Consider the following 20,775-nt stretch of genomic DNA (forward strand, 5'->3'; position numbering starts at 1 on the left):
TGCACTGCATTGGCCCTCTGAATGGAAGGCTCTAGCTTAGCTCAGCTCCCATAATAATGAGCCAGAGCATGCGGCCAGTAGAAAGAAAGCAAACACAGCTAGGCTGAAGAACACAAGAAGGATTTCTCCAGTGGAAACTTAGAGATGAAAAGCTGCTTCTGTTCTGGATGAAGCTGTGCTCATCACAACTGTGCATCACATGCTTGAGGTGATTTCTAAAACGGAGCTCAAGACACAGGGCATCTAGCCAGGAGGACATTAACAGACTCATGGTCCATGTTAAGAGACTGAAACAAGATTTAATATATGATGTGTTTTGTGTGTCTCATGGGGGGAGGGGGTTACAGGTTGGACTAGGCAATACTTTTTGCTAAAATTAGAATGAGTAAATATTAAAGTCCTGTCTGTGGCCTTAAAAAGGGCTACTTCACCATCATGGGATTGTGAGTTAGACTAGAGTCACCTAGTTCTTGCTTTTTTTTTTACTCTGTCTTAAAAAAAACAAAATTGAGAAGGCAGTATTATGTTGGGACATACATACCAATTTCAGCATCCATGGGCTACCACGGCATGTAGCAAAGCATCCAAACAGGCCAAAAACAACGATAGTGGTGCCAGTTCCAATGAGCACGTAGGGAGCGTTTGTGGAGTTCTCGGCAATTAGGGAGATATAGGTGCCCAGGGTAAGTTTTCCCCAGACTCCAACAGCCAACAGGATCACTCCAGTGATCTGCAAAGGGAAAGAAGAGAGTGTGAACCCATAGCTAAGAGAGGTAAGAATGGAAATTGAGTGACATGGCTATATGGGAGACACAAGGTTTGGTGGGGAAGGTGGTACTTGGTGTAGGAATTCCCTGAGTAGTGCAAAATGTCTGATATCATCACAGAGTAAATGAAGGATTGACCCTCCCCCCTTATTTCCCCAGGTGCGTACAGACATTAGGCAAGCCACCAGATACATGCAGACTGTTGGATGCAGGCACGGCAATCCGCCTAAGCCTAGCGCAACTGAAAGAAGCACCCACCTCCCTAGACCTAATGGCTTCTTTGTTAACCTCTGCCTTCTTGCTCAAGACCCCATAAAAGCAAAAGCCCAACTCCAACCCCACCTCCTTGCATAACCTCTATTCCTGGAGGAAGGTTTTGCCCCTAGCTGTTGTGCCTCAATAAACAGTCCTGGCCTGTTAAAGATTGAGTCCAGCATTTTTCCTTTCTCTTCCATTTTCCTAACAGCAAAGACATTTTGATTTTTTAAATTATGTCTGTCCCTTACATAGCCCATACGCTGATATTATTGTTAACTGGACAACAAAGAACCTAAAACCAACAACAATGACAAATGCTGCTTAAAAAGTATACCATAAGACAGATCTAAGAGTCTTCCCCTAGCTGCTGCCTGCTCCAGGAAGTCAGTTCCCATCTTTGAAGGCATGTGTATATATGAGATGTTTGAAGAACAGCTTACATGCTGTTTTAAGAAGAAAGTTGATTCTCTTTGACCATTATCACCAAAATCTCAACAAAACACAATAGTTCAACTGCTTTTGAATCTTTGTTGTGCTGTTGGATTTACAATCGTTTAGGCAATATAAAGCAACAAAAACTGAGGATAGTTCTTGGAATTAGATGTAATGTGATTAGTCAAATCCTGCTGAACAGTCCAAAAACATTCCCACTAAACTGTCTAATTGGGTCCTTACTCAGGGCATGCTATGCATTACTCTTCCTCTTGCACAGGCCTCAGACTCTAGCAACTTTGATTGCTGAAACACGGGTTGCTTTATGTCTCTAACCACCCACTCCTTCAGTTTGCTCATGGCTTGCTACCACTTCTAAGAGTATGAGGCTTGAAAGAAACCCAAGTGTTTGGGCTGGGATTATGGCTTAGCGGTAGAGTGCTTGCCTAGTATGCATGAACCCCTGAGTTCAATTCCTCAGCACCACACAAACAAAAACAAAACCAGAAGTGGCATGTGGCTCAAGTGGTAGAGTGCTAGCCTTGAGCAAAAAGAAGCCAGGGACAGTGCCCAGGCCCTGAGTTCAAGCCCTAGAACTGGCAGAAGAAAAAAGAAACTCAACTGTTCATGGAAGCCTTTCCCCAGTTTTGCCCTAGCCTAGAGTCCATTGACCCTTATCAAATATCTCCAATCCTGCTCAATTTACTCAAGTGAAGAGACAAGATGAGGCTGGGTGTTAGTGGCTCATGCCTGTAATTCTAGCTACTCAGGAGGCTGTGATTCACAAATGGTGGTTCGAAGTCATCCCAGACAGACAAGTCCCTATGAGACTCATCTCTAATTAACCATCCAAAAACTGGAAGTGGTGCTGTGGTTCAAAGTGGTAGAACATTAGCTTTGAGCAAGAGCTCAGGGACAGCACCCATTACCACCACCACCACCACCACCACCACCACCACCACCACCACCAACAACAACAACAACAACAAAAAGGCAAGATGAGAACACAAAGCTATATCCACATTGCCAAGGTTTGCTCTGTCATTCAACATCCTGTTCCTTTTTCTAAATTTAATTTCATTGTCAAGGTGATTATAGAGGGGTTACAGTTACATACGTAAGGTACTGAGTACATTTCTTGTTATACTTGTTATCCCTTCCCTCATTTTTCTCCCATCTTCCCTCCCCCCAGTCCCCTCCCAAGTTGTGCAGTTTATTTCCAACATATTGTCTTGTTTCTTAATATCTGTAAGTTAAAAATACCAAATACAGGCCAACAATGGACCCAAAAGCTCGGTCAGTGAAGATGCCTTAACATTTTTGTGCTCTACTTTGAAAACACTTTCTCTAGTTTGGAGCCATCAAGTTCTATGCCCAGATTATTTCTCTGCACAGACAAAAGAATGCACCTTACACTTTTCCCTACCTCAGGTAAGAGAGAGCTCTAAATATCTGTGGTGAAATATCAGCCAATAAATAAGTAAACAAACAAATAAATAAATAAAATAAGCATACATGCGGGGCTGGGGATATGGCCTAGTGGCAAGAGTGCTTGCCTCGTGTACATGAGGCCCTGGGTTCAATTCCCCAGCACCACATATACAGAAAACGGCCAGAAGTGGCGGTGTGGCTAAGTGGCAGAGTGCTAGCCTTGAGCAAAAAAGAAGCCAGGGACAGTGCTCAGGCCCTGAGTCCAAGCCCCAGGACAGGCCAAAAAAAAAAAAATAAGCATACATGCAGCCTCGTTTCATAGGACCATAAACAAGAATGACAGTTTAAAAATGTTTCCATCAGAGAAGGGATAAGAACAAGTGCTACTTTTATTAGGAAAAGTGGAATGGCTGTGTATATTCTTGAAGAAAAAGCATTTGATACTGATATTCAGGAGAAGGTGGCCCAGTGGAGGTTGGTGGCCCATGAGGATGGCCTTAGTAAATGAAAACCAGGAACACGCTGCCAAGCCTTCCAAATCCTATGCTGACATCTGGTGGTAGCTAAAAGAAGTACCTTGTTTGAAAATTCAGCTGGTAAAAACACAAAACACTTTAACCATCAGAATAAAAATATAAGAACCAAACTTACAAATAATTACTGTCAAAAGCACCAGGAATATTATATAGAAAAATATACAGCTATGTTTTATTCAATAATCAGACTAGCACTATCAAAGCACAGAGTAAATGCTTACTAATAGGGATAAAATATGTTTCCTATCTTTGGGTCTTAGATCCTATACCTCATAAACTTAGAAATCTTCCAAATCAGGTGAACAATGTGAAATACCTTTAAATAGACCCAGAAAAAACCTTTCCATATTAGCATTATTGTCTTATTTTGGTAGTGTCGTAATGTAAATATACTTGAAAAAGTTCAGCCAATAAGCTAGTCACCACTGAGGCTGAATGTATCTTATCTGGATTTTGGACTTTATAGTATTGCTTTTGAAAGTCCAGCAGCACTTTATGTGTGTACATAGTATACACAGTAGTATGCATTTCTACTGCTAGTCATTGTTTAAATATGATTGCATTAATGAAAACTGGAATGCTGGGAAGTCTCCCACTTTACCTGGTAGCATCCTAATTCCCAGAGAGAATCCAGGGTTAGAGGGCTTCCATCTTCCTCAAATAATCCAAAACTATTTGTTTTATACCCATTGTCTTTCCACCATGCATAGCACATACCTTCTGATTAAACTGATATGGGTACATACATGTTGTGCCAGGGTCTGAGAGGGTAAAGTACCTATTCCTTCCCTCTAAATCCATAAAACCTGATTCAGGAGTTCCACCTACAGGTTCACGTTATTGAAATGATAACATGAGTTCATATTTAGCACATTATACAACTAAAGAAAAGCTTTGAAGGTGAAAGTGGTACAAGTTACCTAGAAGAGACCCTTCCTAAGAAGCCTTACAGAATACAAAACACCACATCTAACCTGGTCAAAAGAAACCCGTGGAGGAGATGGTAAGCAGAAATCTCAGCTAGACTTTGAGACAAAAGCCTCAATTCAACCAAACTAACTCATCTTTGACAACTGAACACAGAAATATTGTGACATATCTCTTTCCTACTCCAGAAAAATGTATGACAGATACTCCATATATGTTACCAATAGTTAAAAGATGCCTTGGAAGTCATATTTTTAAGAAGAAAAGTAGCTAGCAAATTCTTTTCTAAAGGTACTAAGGTCTGAATTCAGGACTTCATTCATACTCACTCAGCTTGCTACTCATTCAGCTGCTACTCTACCATGTGAGCCATACTTCCGGCCTAGTGTTGTTGTTTTTTAATTGAGATATGTCTTGTGAACTTTTCTGCCAAGGTTAGCTTTGAACCACAATCCATTAAATCTTGGCCATTTGAAAAGGCTAAGGTAACAGGAGTGAGCAGCTGACATCAGTTTATTTTTCTAGCAAATACTTATGTGAATGTGTTTACCAAGAGGAGAGGAGAGTATTTTTTTTAATATTTGGTACCTGGTTTTGCAGAGATGGAGAAAGCAAATGGAATGACAAAGAAACTTCTATAATCTCCTGGCACATTCTTTCAACTTGTCGAAACAACAGTGTGTGTTCCTCATATTTATGATTTCCCATTTTTATTTCAAGTTATCTTGTGTATATGGGCTTGAGAACTCACTGGTAGGATAATGGGCAGAAAAGGACTCAATATATTTAAAAGGTAGTGAATATTAGAGGTCTAGTCTGGGGGTCACTAGCTGTGTGAACTTTGGGCACATGATCTAACCTTTCTGGACTTCAGATTCCCTTTTAGTAAGATCAGAAAGTAGAAAAACCTGGATTCCACTTCATCTTCCCAGCTCTAACAATGTGGTACAACAAATCTGAATTTCAGACTTGACATTCTGCAATGAATTTCTCATGTACCTTTGGGTAAATAAGCACGGGAAATTTATGAAGTTCACTTTGTGATTGATAAAACAAACATTAGTGTCAGAAATGGGAAGTCAGCTCATTGTCAATCTTTTTTTTTAATACCTGCTTAATTTTATTTTATTTATTTATTCATTTATTTTTTTTGCCAGTCCTGGGCCTTGGACTCAGGGCCTGAGCACTGTCCCTGGCTTCTTTTTGCTCAAAGCTAGCACTCGACCAATTGAGCCACAGCACCACTTCTGGCCATTTTCTATATACATGGTGCTGGGGAATTGAACCCAGGGCTTCATGTATACGAGGCGAGCACTCTTGCCACTAGGCCATATTCCCAGCCCCTCATTGTCAATCTTGAACCTAGTGTTTTTCTAGCTTTCTGAGGTGGCACCAGGCTACTAGTAGCTAAGAGTGAGAAGGAAGAATGCATAGTGGGTCTTGCATTTTTGCCCATATAGCCAAAAAATGTATATGTTTACTAGAATGATCAAAGCTTTCCTTTTTTTTTTTTTTTGGCCAGTCCTGGGCCTTGGACTCAGGGCCTGAGCACTGTCCCTGGCTTCTTCCTGCTCAAGGCTAGCACTCTGCCACTTGAGCCACAGCGCCGCTTCTGGCCGTTTTTTCTGTGTATGTGGTGCTAGGGAATTAAACCTAGGGCCTCGTGTATCCGAGGCAGGCACTCTTGCCACTAGGCTATATCCCCAGCCCCAAAGCTTTCCTTTTTATATTGAGAAGACAGTTATTCTGAAGACCATAAGCAATAAGATGACTTATTCTACTGCTTCTTTCTAAGTTGTTTTGGTCATTTCAGCACAGGATCCATCATTGTTGAATCTGGGTATATATGACATACTGTCATAATATATATATATATATATATAGTAATATATATGGTAATATATAGAGGAGAGGACATGATGCTATCATTACCAAGGGACACGGAAGCAGAGAAGAGGAAGAGGAAATCATTTTAAATGTTGATTGGCTCATGCTGAGTGGGAGAACCAACAGGCAATACAGAGACTATCTAGTCTAGGCCCTATTTTCTGTGGTGTCTAAGGGGATCCAAAGCCACAGAGATAACATGCTCAAGAAGGTAGTTGTACATGTGGGTCTGAAGTTCAGAAGTGAGTCACAGCTGCAGATGAAGCTGAGGGAAGAGGGGACAGCTGAAGGAATTATGTTGTCTCAGCAAGATCATTATTGTAGTGGAGGAGGATGATGTTGGAAGATAGGAAACAATGAGGAGACACAGAACTGAGTAGACAAGTTTATGAAGGAAAGAAGCATAGAAAAGTCTTTTTGTTTTCACTCATCTAAAGACTTATTGGAGAGGTCACAGGCACAGCTCATTTGGTAGTGCACTAGCCAGTGAGCAAAAGTATCTGATACCAAATTCAAGTCCTGGTCTGGGACCAGAAAAACAAAACAAATAGAAAAAACTTATTGGACACCAAACACCAGCATAGTTCATTGACCCAGAGGATACTTGTGAGCAAACACTCTACTCCCATACCCAGGAAAGCTCACTAAGATACATTTTACATTTAAATATCACATCCTTGAGCCAATTCATAGACGTCAAGTTTCAGGAGTTAATTCATGAGTCTAGAGCAACTCAGAGGAAACAAACTCAATAAAAACTCTAGGCCCTACTTGGATTATATCAGTAACCAGAGGGCCTGGGTCTCACAGATTGTCCAACAAATCACAGAGGAAGACATGAAAGGGGCTTTGAAAGATGTTACAAGAAGCCATAAGTGCCAGCTCTGGTTCTGGGTTGGTCATAAGCTCTTCATGTGCACAGTGAAACAAGTAATCATTTTATAAACCATACTTCCTTCTCCCAATTGCCTTTTTTTTGTATGCCAGCCAGCGGTTTGAACTCAAGGCCTGGATACTCTCTCTGAGCTTTTGTACTCTACTACAACATATGCCACAGCTCTGCTTCCAGCTTTTTGGTGCTTAATGGGAATGAGTCTCACAGACCTTTCTGCCCAAGCTGGCTTCAAACTGCAATCCTCAGATCTCAGCTTCCTGAGTAGTTAGGATTATAGGCGTGAGCCACTGGCACTCAGTGCTCTCACTTACCTTTTAAGTCACAACAGTGACCTTATACCAGTCATGTAGCACATGTGTACCTTCATTTGACAATTCTAAGGTCACAAAACTGACTCTAGTGATCATCAATAAGGGCCCTTTCAGTGGGAGAGTTCTTTATGTCTCTTTAAAAGGTCCAGTGATCCTCAGAGGGGCCATGATCAAGCTGTTAACTAGGATGCCAAATACTACTTACCAATGGCCTGGATACACTGTGCTCTGAACATTTCCTGAGGGAATCATCTGAACACATGTGGGAAGAATGTCAAGGGGAACTTATCTTGAGCCTTGCTGAATTACTTTTTATGGATAAATACTATTAACTTTTCCCCATAAAAGTTGAAGACAGGACTTTGCTTTATGTTCTACACAAATAAGGAGTATCTCCTTCCAAATTTCAATGTCCAGGAATGTGTGAAAGGAAGAAAACATGCGGAAATCAGAGCTTAAGACGATCTAGCTAAAGCTCACACCTCTAGTTTCATGATGACCCAGATACATAAATAGACCTCATATAGGTGAATTAGGAATTGGGGCCAGCAAAGCCACTTATGAAGAGATTTATGTACTTAGAAACTAGGACCAGCTGTACCAGCGAAACTGTCAGAAGCTTAATGTTTGGGGGATTCTCTCTAAGGCACATCTCCTCCATGAAACCCCCAAGTTGATCTCACTTGTTTTATAAATCTGCTGGCACAGTTTAACACCCACAGAGGCCACATGAGTGCCAGAAATACTAACAGTCTTCACACTACTGGCAGGTAGCCAAGCACCACTGAAGGAAGAGCTCTGGAGAGAAACCAGTTCTTTGGCTTCCATGCCTCAGGGGATTGGGGCTGTGAAGATAGGTCAAACCCCACACTAATAAGAAAAGATACCTCTTTTAAAATATGTCAGAAGTAGATTATACATAAAAGCTACCACTATATTAATGCATGTTGAAAGTTTCAACCAACCACATGTTTATCCTGTCCTGTTTGTTAATTGTGTATACATCAAAGTGTTAAGAGTCACATAGAAGAGAAGAAAGCCCTTTACTTTCTTTGTATCCACCACAGGCTCAGCCACATCCTGTGCCTGAGTTTCCAAGGCAACATGTCATTCATCTAGTCCTAATATCCATTAAGCACTACCACTGCTGCTTGTCTGATTATGAGTCCAAAATTTTAATTTGAAAACCAGTCACTGTGCTTCTGTCCCTCTGGAGCCCACAGCAAGAGCTAGATAAGTACAGAATGAATCTTAGCAATGAATTTTTCTTCAAATTCAGTGTATGGTAGCTATGTTCTTGAGAGGTATCAGATGGGAATGACCCTGGATGAAGAAATTCTAACATTTATCCCATAAATGTGAACCTAAGTGCCAGTTTGCACCAGAGCAAAACATGTCATGATTATGTTGTCAAACAGATTTGTTTCTCCTGCAGTTGTATCATTTGGGAATACACGGTTTCTCTATAGGATTATATTCTTGTAAATAACCAAAACAATCCCATATTACTAACACATATATACTATGTACTAAAGTAAAATAAACAAGAAGTTAGAGCAAGGATGGTGAATTCCCATGTTCTCTTTGACTATATATAGTGGGGTGTGACAGTTTTAGATAAAACTGGAGCTGAAAAAACATGAATTCAAGAGAGGATCTATTATTAAATGAGGAAAAAACACAGGAAGGAAATATGGATGCGGTATTTCAAAACAAGATTCTGGTACAAATAGTGAGGTACAGCTCCCATTTGTTGGTGGTCTAACTTCCTCCTGAGGTGATTTAAGGACTGGAAAACAAATGAAAAATCCACTTATGCACTTCTTAAATTAAGCTTCCTCTCCACATTCATATCCACCCTGCACACATAATTCTGTCACCAAGCAAGCTCTATGGTTAATGTGCTGCACCACAGACTATATATATATATATGATGTTGGCCTCACAAGGTTATATAACCTAGTGACATGGTAGACTTAGCTTGTATAATACTCTGACATTCACATAATGGTGAGACTGCCTAATAGTACATTTGTCAGGACACAGTTCCACTTCTAAGTGACATGTGACTGGACAGGGAAAATTCACATGTCTCATATTGATAGAGTATTATAAGAAATTAACTTTAAGGTAATAGTTGGGGGGGGAGTCAATCACTTAAAAAACTGGGGAGATTCCAACATCAATACAACTGCTACTCTAAGCCACACCCCCTCTCTGTCTGCACCTTTGCCCCCATTCTCTATTGTCATCAGCAGTCACAGTATCCTGTTGAAGCCTCAGCCAATATTCTTCTTCTCTCCTGCAAGTCCCACTTGATCTACACCCTTCAGTGGTTCATTGGATGTGGCTTCCAGTGGCTCCTCCTGTGCTTTTCTTGCTACAGCCTCACAGGTCTCTTAGCTATTGCTCAAACACCCCAGGCCTCTTCCTACACTGTGCTTTCTGCACCTGCTATTCCTCCTACTGCCTTTCTGAGATCTGTGCTTTCTTTAAGCTTATGCTTTTCCATGAGCCCTTCTCTAACAACCCTGCTTAACACTGAAGTCTTGTTGTAGGGCAGCTTTGGTTTTCCCCATAGTATTTCTCATATTAGAGCACTCTTTGAATCATTTGCTCTGTCTGACTCCTGAAATGAATGCAAGCACCAGCAAACACCTGCCCATAGTATGTATGTGCTCAGTATATATTTGTTAAATGAAGGAATGCCAGGTAACAGGCAGGTGAGTGAAGTGTGAGTTTCAGAGATCACAAACTCTATCTTCACTAGCATTGCTCTAAGGAGGCCAAATAGGGAACCTGCTTCTCCTAAGGAACAGGTAACTACATTTATATATCAGGATTTGAACTCAGGGCCTCACAGTTACTCAACTTGCTTACTCACAGCTGGCTCTCTACCACTTGAGCCATACCTCCAGCCTTGTTTGTGTTGGTTAACTGGAAGTGGAAATTCATAGTCTTTTCTGTCAGGCTGGCTTTGAACCTTTTGGATCTTGGCCTCTTGAGTAACTAGGATTACAGATAGGAACCCACAGGCACCGGGCTGGCCAATTCACTTCTAATCTAGCACATTGCTTCATTACTGTCTGCTTTTGGCTACAAGAGGGACTAAATGAGAATGCATGAAAATGGTTTCTCTTAATTTATTAATGGAAAATAATTCAAAGCTCTAACATCCTATAATGCCATAGAGCCTGTAAGTAATGGTTAGAAACTGAGAAAACAAAAAGTTTATCAGTAAGATTTTTCTCTTAAAAAATGTATAAACAGAGGTCACACTCCATGCTGGACAGCATGCTAAATGATTGAAGGTTTTACCTGCCCAGTTTGCCCAATAACCCCCAATGAAACCTGCCCGAAGTCATCACTATTAAGTGGCCAAAGAGGTAGTCAATGTCCTGGTGCTCCACCATGGCTTTCTTTTAATGTCATTTCACTTGGGTACATAACATGCTTTCTTTCCAATCCTTGACTCAACTCTTCCATAAAAAGAGCTCAGCTGGGCACTGGTGGCTCATGCCTGTAATCCTAGCTAGTCAGGAGGTTGAGATCTAAGGATTGTTTGAAGTCAGCTGGGGAAGAAAATCCCTCTCTCCCTCACATAAGACTCTTACCTCCAATTAACCACTTAAAAAACCAGAAGTGGGGCTGGGAGTATGGCCTAGTGGCAAGAGTACTTGCCTCCTACACATGAAGCTCTCAGTTCGATTCCCCAGCACCACATATATGGAAAACGGCCAGAGGGGGCACTGTGGCTCAAGTGGCAGAGTGCTAGCCTTGAGCAAGAAGAGGCCAGGGACGACAGTGCTCAGGCCCTGAGTCCAAGGCCCAGGACTGGCCAAAAACAAACAAACAAACAAAAAAACAAAAACAGAAGTGGAGCTGTGGCACAAGTGGTAGAGCACTAGCCTTGAGCAAAAAGAGGCTCAAGGACAGCACCTAGGCCCTGAGTTCAAGCCCCACAACCACCAAATAAGAGAGCTCAAGAAGCCAATGTGGCGACTGTTGCACCGATTTGCCCCTGAAACGATCATGAGAATTTGTTTAAAAAATTTAAATCTGTCAGGAGCCAATAGCTCACATCTGTCATCCTAATTGCTCAGGAGATTAAGACTTGGAAGACTTAAGTTTAAAGCCAGCCTCAGCAGAAAACTCCTTAAGATATTTTTCTAATTAACCCAGACTGGAGGAATGGTCCAAGTGGTAGAGCGCCAGCCAAGAGCAAGAAATCCTAGTAAGAAAGCCAAGTGAGAACTTGAATTCAAACCCTGGTATTGGCTTGTGCACCCACATGTGCACACAAATAAAATCTCCAGGCATGGCCATAAACTCATTTATTTAAAAATGCTATCCAGGGGCTGGGGATATAGCCTAGTGGCAAGAGTGCCTGCCTCGGATACACGAGGCCCTAGGTTCGATTCCCCAGCACCACATATACAGAAAACGGCCAGAAGCGGCGCTGTGGCTCAAGTGGCAGAGTGCTAGCCTTGAGCGGGAAGAAGCCAGGGACAGTGCTCAGGCCCTGAGTTCAAGGCCCACGACTGGCCAAAAAAAAAAAAATGCTATCCAGTATTCCCCTGCCCCCTTGAAGCACACAAACCTACAGAAATGGAAACATGTTCCCCTCTAAGTTACAGTTTGATATTTTAAAAGCTAGGATGGGGAATGCTTATCTTCATGCATATGTTGAGAGGAACCAGAAATGTTAAGTATCACAAGTGTTAGGCAAAATTCCTATGAGATGACCCATTGGAAGAATCAGGAAACCAACATACAAACAGAATCTGGAGTGTGTCTTGAGTACTGTATTTCCACCAAGCACATTCTAGAAATAAAACTGAAGGAAAAAGTATTCTGGTTTGAGCCCCAAGAAGAAAAGCAAGAGGTCATAATTGAGATGTTTATGCGAATAACCCACTTCGAAGCTGTAGAATCTGACTTTCCATGTAGCCTTAAAGGGCTAGGGCTGGAGCTCAATGGTAAAGCCCTTGCCTAGCATGTACCATCGCCTGAGTTCCATCCCAGCACCAGAGGGAATAGCAACAACAACAGAAACCCTTTTCGAAGTAGTTCTGACTAAAAGTGATGGGCCGAGTCACCAGCTAAGGCAGCAGCATCAAATCTGCACACTCCAATAGCCTGGAGCAGGATGTGGTTTGTCATTTCTAGCTAAAGGCACATGGTCTGGAAACACAGTTAATTGTGTATGTGTGTGATAAATGACATTTATTGAGCACTGCTGAGCTCCTTACACGCTCCATTGCGCTTGTTCTCAATCTCTGTTTTGCAGATGCAAACCTGCAGCTTGGAAAGGTTCAAGAACTTGCTCAAAGTTGCAGAGCTAATAAGTACTACAGCTCAGAGTCGAATCCATCTCTGTTCAACTCAACACAGTTTTCTCAGCCATTACAATGCTCTGACTCCTGTAGTAGGGTAAGAAAATTTGGGCAGGGCATAAGGCTAATTGCCTCTACATCCGATGTTACCCAATCACCCCATCTCCCCTAGATAGGTGAATCCAAAATGTGAAAGCCTGTTTTCTTCACACTACAGGCTTCCTGAGTATGAGCTATGAGGAAGCCAGCACTTTCACCCATTTTCTACGGTGCATTTTCATAGGCAGTTTTTAATTGTGAATGCCAGAGGAAGACAGGAAAAAGTAGAAACAGATTCTACAGACTAACACCATGAGCGCTAGCCTTGATCTTTCTCCTTTCCTATGGCATGAGTCTCATGCTCTATTGCGCATGCTCCAATTAATGAAATGGGCCATGTTCCAACAGATTGTTCACACATTTGGAACTCAAACTGCATTTTCTTTGGGAAACTATTATAAATGATGGCTGTGTTTCTGGGTTAGTCCTCAAAAGTATATATGTAAGCCAGTGTTAGGGAAAGTTATAGGGAAACCGACTTTTGGCTCAAAACAAGGAAGAATTTTCTAAGGATAGGCCTTGCCCAAAATGAAGTGGTTTGCTTTGGGAGGTGTTAGGACAGAAGGTAAGCAGCTTTCTGCTTCACAGAGTCTCCAGAGGCAACCACAAGTCCTGTGGAGGGAAAGCCAGCAGGAAAGGCTCCAATGCAGTGATTGTTAGAAGTTGTTCCCATCCTTACTGTTGTCCAGAAGGCCTTGTGATTTTTCTAGCCAATTATCTCCCTGGATTTTCATACATGAATGAATAGGAGCTTTAGCAACACAGGAACCAGGGAAAACATTTTCTCAGAGCCCAAGTTTTATTTCCTTTTTTCCCACAGGAAATGACAGGCCACAAAATTCTGTCACATGAAGAGCAATAGAAATACCTGTTCAGTGTAATGAGGGTGCAACTAAAATGAGCTGCTTTCTGAACTTGACATTTTTCCCTGTTAACTACTCACCTCTCTCTCTCCCTCCCTCCCCCCACCTCTCTCCCTTGCTTTCTTCTTCCCTTCCTCCCTCCTTTCCTTCCTCCTTCCTTCTACAGCATCCCTCTAACTCTCTTGGAATTAAGTAGGCAATCTAGGATCCTCTTGCCTCATCCTGCTGAATGATCGGATTATAGGTCTGCACCACCATGCCTAGCTGTCCTGCTATCTTAATACTTCTATTTTCCCTCAGCAAATGTACTCTTTTCTATTTCTAAGTGAAAGTCAGAGATCTTGACTGACTTTGAGAATTAGTGAAGCTAGTTTGAGATAAATTTCCAAAAGTTATCCTGGCACCTTTCATAGTTTTCAAACGTAGACAAGGATTCTGTTTTTAAAAAATCCACCAAACTGATATAATCTGGAACTAAAAGGAGGGTATCTATTAGTAGCAGTCTACTGCACCAAAGCTCTGACGGAGAAATAAAGGCAACTCTAGGGAAGAAGCCAGGAAAGCTGCCCTCGTCCAGTAAAGGCTCTGCAATGTGCTTCTCTTACATATCTGCCACTTTTTTTTCTATCCATGCAGACGAGCTCTTTGCGTACAGTGACTAAAGTCCACCCACTTCACCCACAATTCTAGCATCCAACAGAGACTGATGAGCAGCCTTTAATATGGAAGGGAGATTAAGATTAGATCCTGAGGAGGGCTGGGGATATAGCCTAGTGGCAAGAGTGCCTGCCTCGGATACACAAGGCCCTAGCTTCGATTCCCCCAGCACCACATATACAGAAAACGGCCAGAAGCGGCGCTGTGGCTCAAGTGGCAGAGTGCTAGCCTTGAGCGGGAAGAAGCCAGGGACAGTGCTCAGGCCCTGAGTCCAAGGCCCAGGACTGGCCAAAAAAAAAAAAAAAGATTAGATCCTGAGGAAACATCTTACATCTGTGAATCTCTGGTGCCTTCCACTTCAATGGAGGACAAGGTCTTAATGTCCCATCTTATCAGTACATGCTACAACAAATGCTTAGAAAAAGCTGTGCTATTTTCATTTGTAAAATTCCACTTGATCTTCCTAATAACCCCATAACACTCACATAATGACTATGCCCACTTGCAACATGAAGAAAGAAGCTCAGAGAAAATGAAATGCTGCCCTAAGTCCCCTCAATATGTAAAGAACAAAGACAAATTAAAAGCCCAATATTCTGACCCCCAGGCTAAGTCTTCATGACTACATCATGCTGGAAACATTAGAAATTCATTTGTTTGGTTATTAGGTTAATTTCATTTTATTTTATGTACGTGACTTGGGCCCAGTCTGTTTCTTTAAATTGTAAGGTCGTTTCAGCAATGAGTTTATGAATATCATCATCATCCAAATTGACATGAATCAGAACTGACAATCTTCCAAAGCTATAGCATTCTGTTTTTGGCTAATATCCAGAATCACAGGTTTCTCAGTAATAAAGCCACAAGAATGCAAACTAAAAATCAAAGGGTTGAAATAAAATCTATTAAATTAATACTGTGACAATTATGTCACGTTGCAGATTGTGTTTTCAATTTGTCTTAAAGTTTTATAAATGTTGATGTAGTCCTCTTAACAGCATGTAATCAGCCGTAGTTAGAGACTGAATGTTTTTCTACTTCCAGGAGCAATCAGCATGGGGTCTTACATATAATATGCACTATACAAATGCTTATTTTATCCATTTATTTGGTGCCTTCTAGAAGGTGATGGTGTTAAGAATAAAATTCTGTGGCACAAATTTCTGTAATTCACATATTTCATGACCAATTTCAGTAAAACTCAGAATGAAGTTACTTAGATGGTTTATATATTAACTCTAGGTCTTCTCTCTGTAATTCAAATGGGGGAATAATTGACAGAGCTTAACTAAGGCACCATAGCTAACAAACCTAACCTGTAAAAACATCTACATTAGAACAGGATAGAGAACATAATTTTAAAGTATGCATTCCCACTGAGTGTAATTAGAAGAAAACCTATAAATAAGCAGGAGGAGAGTATTCCCTGAATTTTTCTTCCTGAGTACACCCCTATTTATCACCATAGCTCAGGTGGTTTTCAGGTTAGGTTATCATGAAGATACATATCAGCACTACTCTTCCTAAGTAGAACACTAGGGAATACAAGCAGTGACCTCAATGAGACCACGAATGGAGAAAACCTACTCTCCTGTGGCCACCAATCTCTGGCAACAAGAAACAAACAAAGATCCCAGAAGGAAAGTTAAAAGCAGATGGGAGAGAATAATGAAAGGAGTAGCATTGATCAAGATGCACTGTATTCATAAACTGGTTTGTTGAATGGCAATTCCTTTGTACAACTACTCAAAGATAATTTTTAAAAATATTGCTTGGTTAGAGAGTTTTAACAATTAAATAACATCCTCAAATGTTATCACCTTAAATGAAAAAAATTCACATTCTGAATCATTCTAGTCCACATGAATGCATATAATTGCAGTATATAAATCACACATTGTTATGTACTTGGATTGAAAGTGATTAGAGCTTCTTAACTTTAAAACCTATCCTCCTTTTGCTAAGCACATTATAGCTCCTGTCTTTTAACATGACTTAGAAGTTCAAAAGTTATTCCAATGGACTTGTGACTATACTTGTGCCAACTACACCCACTTCCTTCCTGTAATTTCTGACATCTCCTGATAAGAACCCAATGTACATGTATCCATCCTTCCCCATATTTCATTTTTTTTTTTTTTGGCCTGTCCTGGGGCTTGACCTCTGGTTGCGGGCCCTGAGCTTCTTTTGCTCATGGGTATGCACTCTACCACGTGAGCCACAGCCCCACTTCTGGCTTTTTCTGAGTAGTTTATTGCAGATAAGAGTCTCCTGGACTTCACTGCCCAGGTAGCCTCAAACCACGATCCTCAGATCTTAGCATCCTGAGTAACTAGGATTATAGGCATGAGCCACCAGTGCCCAGCCCTCCCTATCTTTCTATTTGACTTCCATCTCAGGAAAGAGTGAAAACGAACTCCATCTTCACGAAAGTCTCACAGCTACACACTGGTCACATGAGCCACCCATTCAAAGAAAATTTATTAACCCAAGCCATAGCCACATCCTGTTTGTCACAAAATCCTGCAGCCTTTTCCTTTTTTATTCAGTATGTAAGACAAAAGTTCTGTAGTACTTGGTATATACTTTATGCCAGACCACCTTTTCTACAGCTTCAATATTTTTACAACTATTGTTAGAAAGCACACCAACCCTCTCTAGTGAAAATCAGAATTTTATGTCTGAGCATCAGAAGTCTCGAACTTCCCAGGTCAGTAGCTCATTACCGGTGAGACTGAGAAGAGATACACTAAACTTAAATAGAAATGAGGCAACCACCAAAAATATAAACTTATTCATTTAGATTCTTATGTGTAATTTAGTTTGATTTTACTTTTCACAGGATTCATGAGTGGTTTTAACTATAACGTATCTAATGGACTCAGGAGGCACTAAGTTTGGTAAGCAGGAAATGTCAAAACATGTTCCCATTATTATTTTCTTATTAATATTATTATTGAGCACTACCAAGTATTTTCACAATTACACATGCTATAAACAATCCATACTGTTGGAATTCTTTTTATGTTCTGCATTGTCTCTTGGGAAAGTATTTAGTTAAACATTCATGAATCTAGAGGTCTGGGCTGGCTTTTAGGAAAAATATTTAATAAATTATATTATTTTATAGCTAGAGAAGACTGAGCTTCTTCTTCTTTGCACAGCCATTTCTCTATCCGAGCATTTTGCTGGTCATATTGTACATGGAGTCTCAACAGACTTCTTTTTTTGCTCAGGCTGGCTTTGTTGTTTTTGTTTTTTTGTTTTTTTTTTGGCCAGTCCTGGGCCTTGAACTCAGGGCCTGAGCACTGTTCCTGGCTTCTTTTTGCTCAAGGCTAGCACTCTGCCACTGGAGCCACAGCGCCACTTCTGGCCGTTTTCTGTATATGTGGTGCTGGGGAATGGAACCCAGGGCCTCATGTATACAAGGCAAGCACTCTTGCCACTAGGTCATATCCCCAGCCCCTCAGGGCTGGCTTTGAATGACAATCTTATTCCCTCCCTCAAGTCTCTAGATCACATGTGTGAGCCACCAGTGCCAGGTTGAGCTATTGTTTCTTAAACCCAAGGCAATATCCTCCAATATCTAAGGATAATTATCAATCAAAATGCAATGTACTTAAACTAACATGTTGAATAGTCTACCCTTTGTACAACGACTTAAAGATAATAAAACTATAATTTAACAATTTAAATAAATAAAACCAAATCTTCAAATAAATAAAACACCTCAAGTTCAGTAGCATCAGCACTTTCCAGCTAACTGCTCCACTCAAAAAAGCAATTCAGGATAAATTTAGCCCTTATATCACCTTTCTCAATCAAACTCTTCCTCCCATGCATGGTTGGTGCAGTCTGGAAAGAGTAGGGAGTTGAGGCCCTGCTAATTTTAATCACTCCCTGTGGCCATCTATCCATTCACATTATCAGAGTGAGAGAAGCACAGAGCATTGATGGGATCTGACAAATTCCAGAGAGTTACTTGGTTGGTCTCTCATAGAAAAGATCATAGCATCCTTAGGCTGGGGATACATGCCTTTATATATATGGTTCTATTTTTCCATGCCCCTCCATGTACATACAAGTGTGCACACACATGCACATGCACACATGATAATGTTGTTTCTTCCCTTCATCTCTCATTGGGTGTAAAATTTTAATTTGCTTTGAACTCCTTAACCAAGTATCCTATGACTGATCAATTGACAGGTCAATTTTGCTTTCCTTAATAAAGAAGGGGAGATTAGTTTATTAAAGGCTAAATCTCAATTTCATGTTTTAGTATTAAATACTTTGGGCTGGATTTTTGCAAAAAAATACTTTGGAGAAACATGTCTGTCTCAAAAACATTTGTTTTCTGTACTGAATACACAACCTTATCTATGCCTTTTCTTACACATTTTCTCCAATCTGAAATAGTAAACACCCTATCCATTCCTTAAAGCCCAATTTTGGTCCTATTTATTTCCAAAAGTCCCTCCACTAAATCTGACATTTCAATAATATCTAACCAACTGCAGCTCTCTCCATAACCCATCATGTATCCTTTCTCATTGTCTACCTAGATACTTAAAAAATTCTTTCTAAGGGCGCACTGTGCACCTTTCTCTGCCCTTTCTCTGTTCCATTCCACACCAGAAGTTGTCTCCATGTTCTGGACTGTCACTCACTATCACCACCACCACCACCACCACCACCGCCACCACCATCATCATCATCATGTCCAAAAGAGTATCTTGATCCAGAAACCCTTGTAAACGTACACATATCAATCTATCCAATCTCTCACACCAATCCTAGATTCCATGAGGTAGCTAGCATCTTACTCCTCATTTTATTCTATTTTATTTACTTTTTTGGTTTCCCTGTCTTGGTCTTAATTATACTTAGCATCATCTTATATGGTTATATGTACACAGCTACTGAGCTACTGTGATCCTCTTGAAAAAAGAGGTAGAGAATGGTCAAAAAAAATCTGCCTAAGAATCACATGATCAGTAAATGATGGCATGGAGTTTGAAGCCAAGACACATCATTTCAATTTGGACTTTTACCTGCTCTTCTCAAGCTACCTACTCTTGTACGTAATCATATGACAGAAGTATGCTATGCTTTAGCCATTTATATGTGCATTCTTGTAGTAGAGGAGGTTTCCTCAGCACAAAAGTTGGAGCCTATAAAGTCTTTAGTACTCTCAATGTTTGCTCCATTGAATTCAATTTATCTGGGCACTCTAGACTACAAAACCCACTCTTTTTTGTGTGCCAGTCATGGGGCTTGAACTTAGGCCTGAGCTTTTTTTGCTCAAAGCTACTTCTCTACCACTTGAGTCACAGCTCTACTTCTGCCTTTTTGGTGGCTAATTGGAAATAAGAGTTCCATGGACTTTCCTGGGCTGGCTTCAAACTTCAGTCCTCAGATCTCAGTTCCCTGAGTAGCTAGGATTATACCAGGTATGAGTCACTGGTGCCTGGTTACTTATAGTCCTTTATTCTTGCCTGATATATTCATGGCTTTAAGTTTTTGTTTTCCAACTAGATTTTAAATTCTAGGAAATTAGAAACAATCTCCCACCCTTTCCAACCACTGTAACAAGTAAGTTTCCTAGGAACACTCACTGGGCAATCAGTAACAGCTGCCCCATATAATAGTACCTATAAGCTCAAAGTATATTCTCTGTAATCTGGGGGTCACTGCATACAGGGTTCAGATAAGCTGCAAATATGTTCTTACAACACAGAGGCACACCCCGGAGCATGCCAGAAATAGAACAACAGAAACTGTTAATGGCTTCCAAGAGAACATGACTAATAGAAGAGGGAGAGGAGTTTTCATGTCTAAGAAAAATCACTACTTCACACTTTGTAATGAAACTTACAGGACAATAGTAGCAAGCAACAGCAGCTAATTGAGACAAATTTCACAAATTCTAAGATAAAGTGAAAAGAGAGTTTTCCAAAAGACAGGAAGAGGTGCAGGAAAGCATTTGTTCTTTTCTTTCCTAGCTCTTATTTACCATCTCCTTTTTCACTCCATCTTGGCCACTTACTTGTTATGTAAGATGGCCAGCCTCAACTTCAAATCTACAAAATAAAGGTAATAGCTGCTTTGTGGGGACAGTGTGGGAAAGTACACTCAGAGCTACCACCAGAAAAACCAGATCTGATTCTTTGTAGGAACTTGAAGGAATACATGAAATAAAATTTGACAATTATTGGGCCGTGCACCACTGGCTCACATCTGGACTCTACTCAGACTGGTCTGAGGCCAGTATGTACAGAAAAATTCTGAGACTAGCTCCAAAATAGCCAGCAAAAATCAGGGCTGGAGGTGTGGTTCCAGTGGTAGAGTGCCAGTTGTGAGCAAGCAAGCTGAA

The 20,775-nt window shown here is 40.9% G+C and overlaps 1 protein-coding gene across 1 annotated transcript in view; it reads right to left on the minus strand.

The window, feature by feature from the left end:
• Positions 1-20,775, minus strand: part of Tspan7 (tetraspanin 7) — a 117,221-nt gene that overhangs the window by 20,008 nt on the left and 76,438 nt on the right. Inside the window, exon 2 of the mRNA XM_048335780.1 lies at positions 542-730. Coding sequence (XP_048191737.1) covers positions 542-730 — 189 coding nt within the window. The remainder of the gene's footprint in view (positions 1-541; positions 731-20,775) is intronic.

Source organism: Perognathus longimembris, chromosome 28 (assembly GCF_023159225.1).
Source record: "Perognathus longimembris pacificus isolate PPM17 chromosome 28, ASM2315922v1, whole genome shotgun sequence".
Classification (NCBI taxonomy): Eukaryota; Metazoa; Chordata; class Mammalia; order Rodentia; family Heteromyidae; genus Perognathus; species Perognathus longimembris.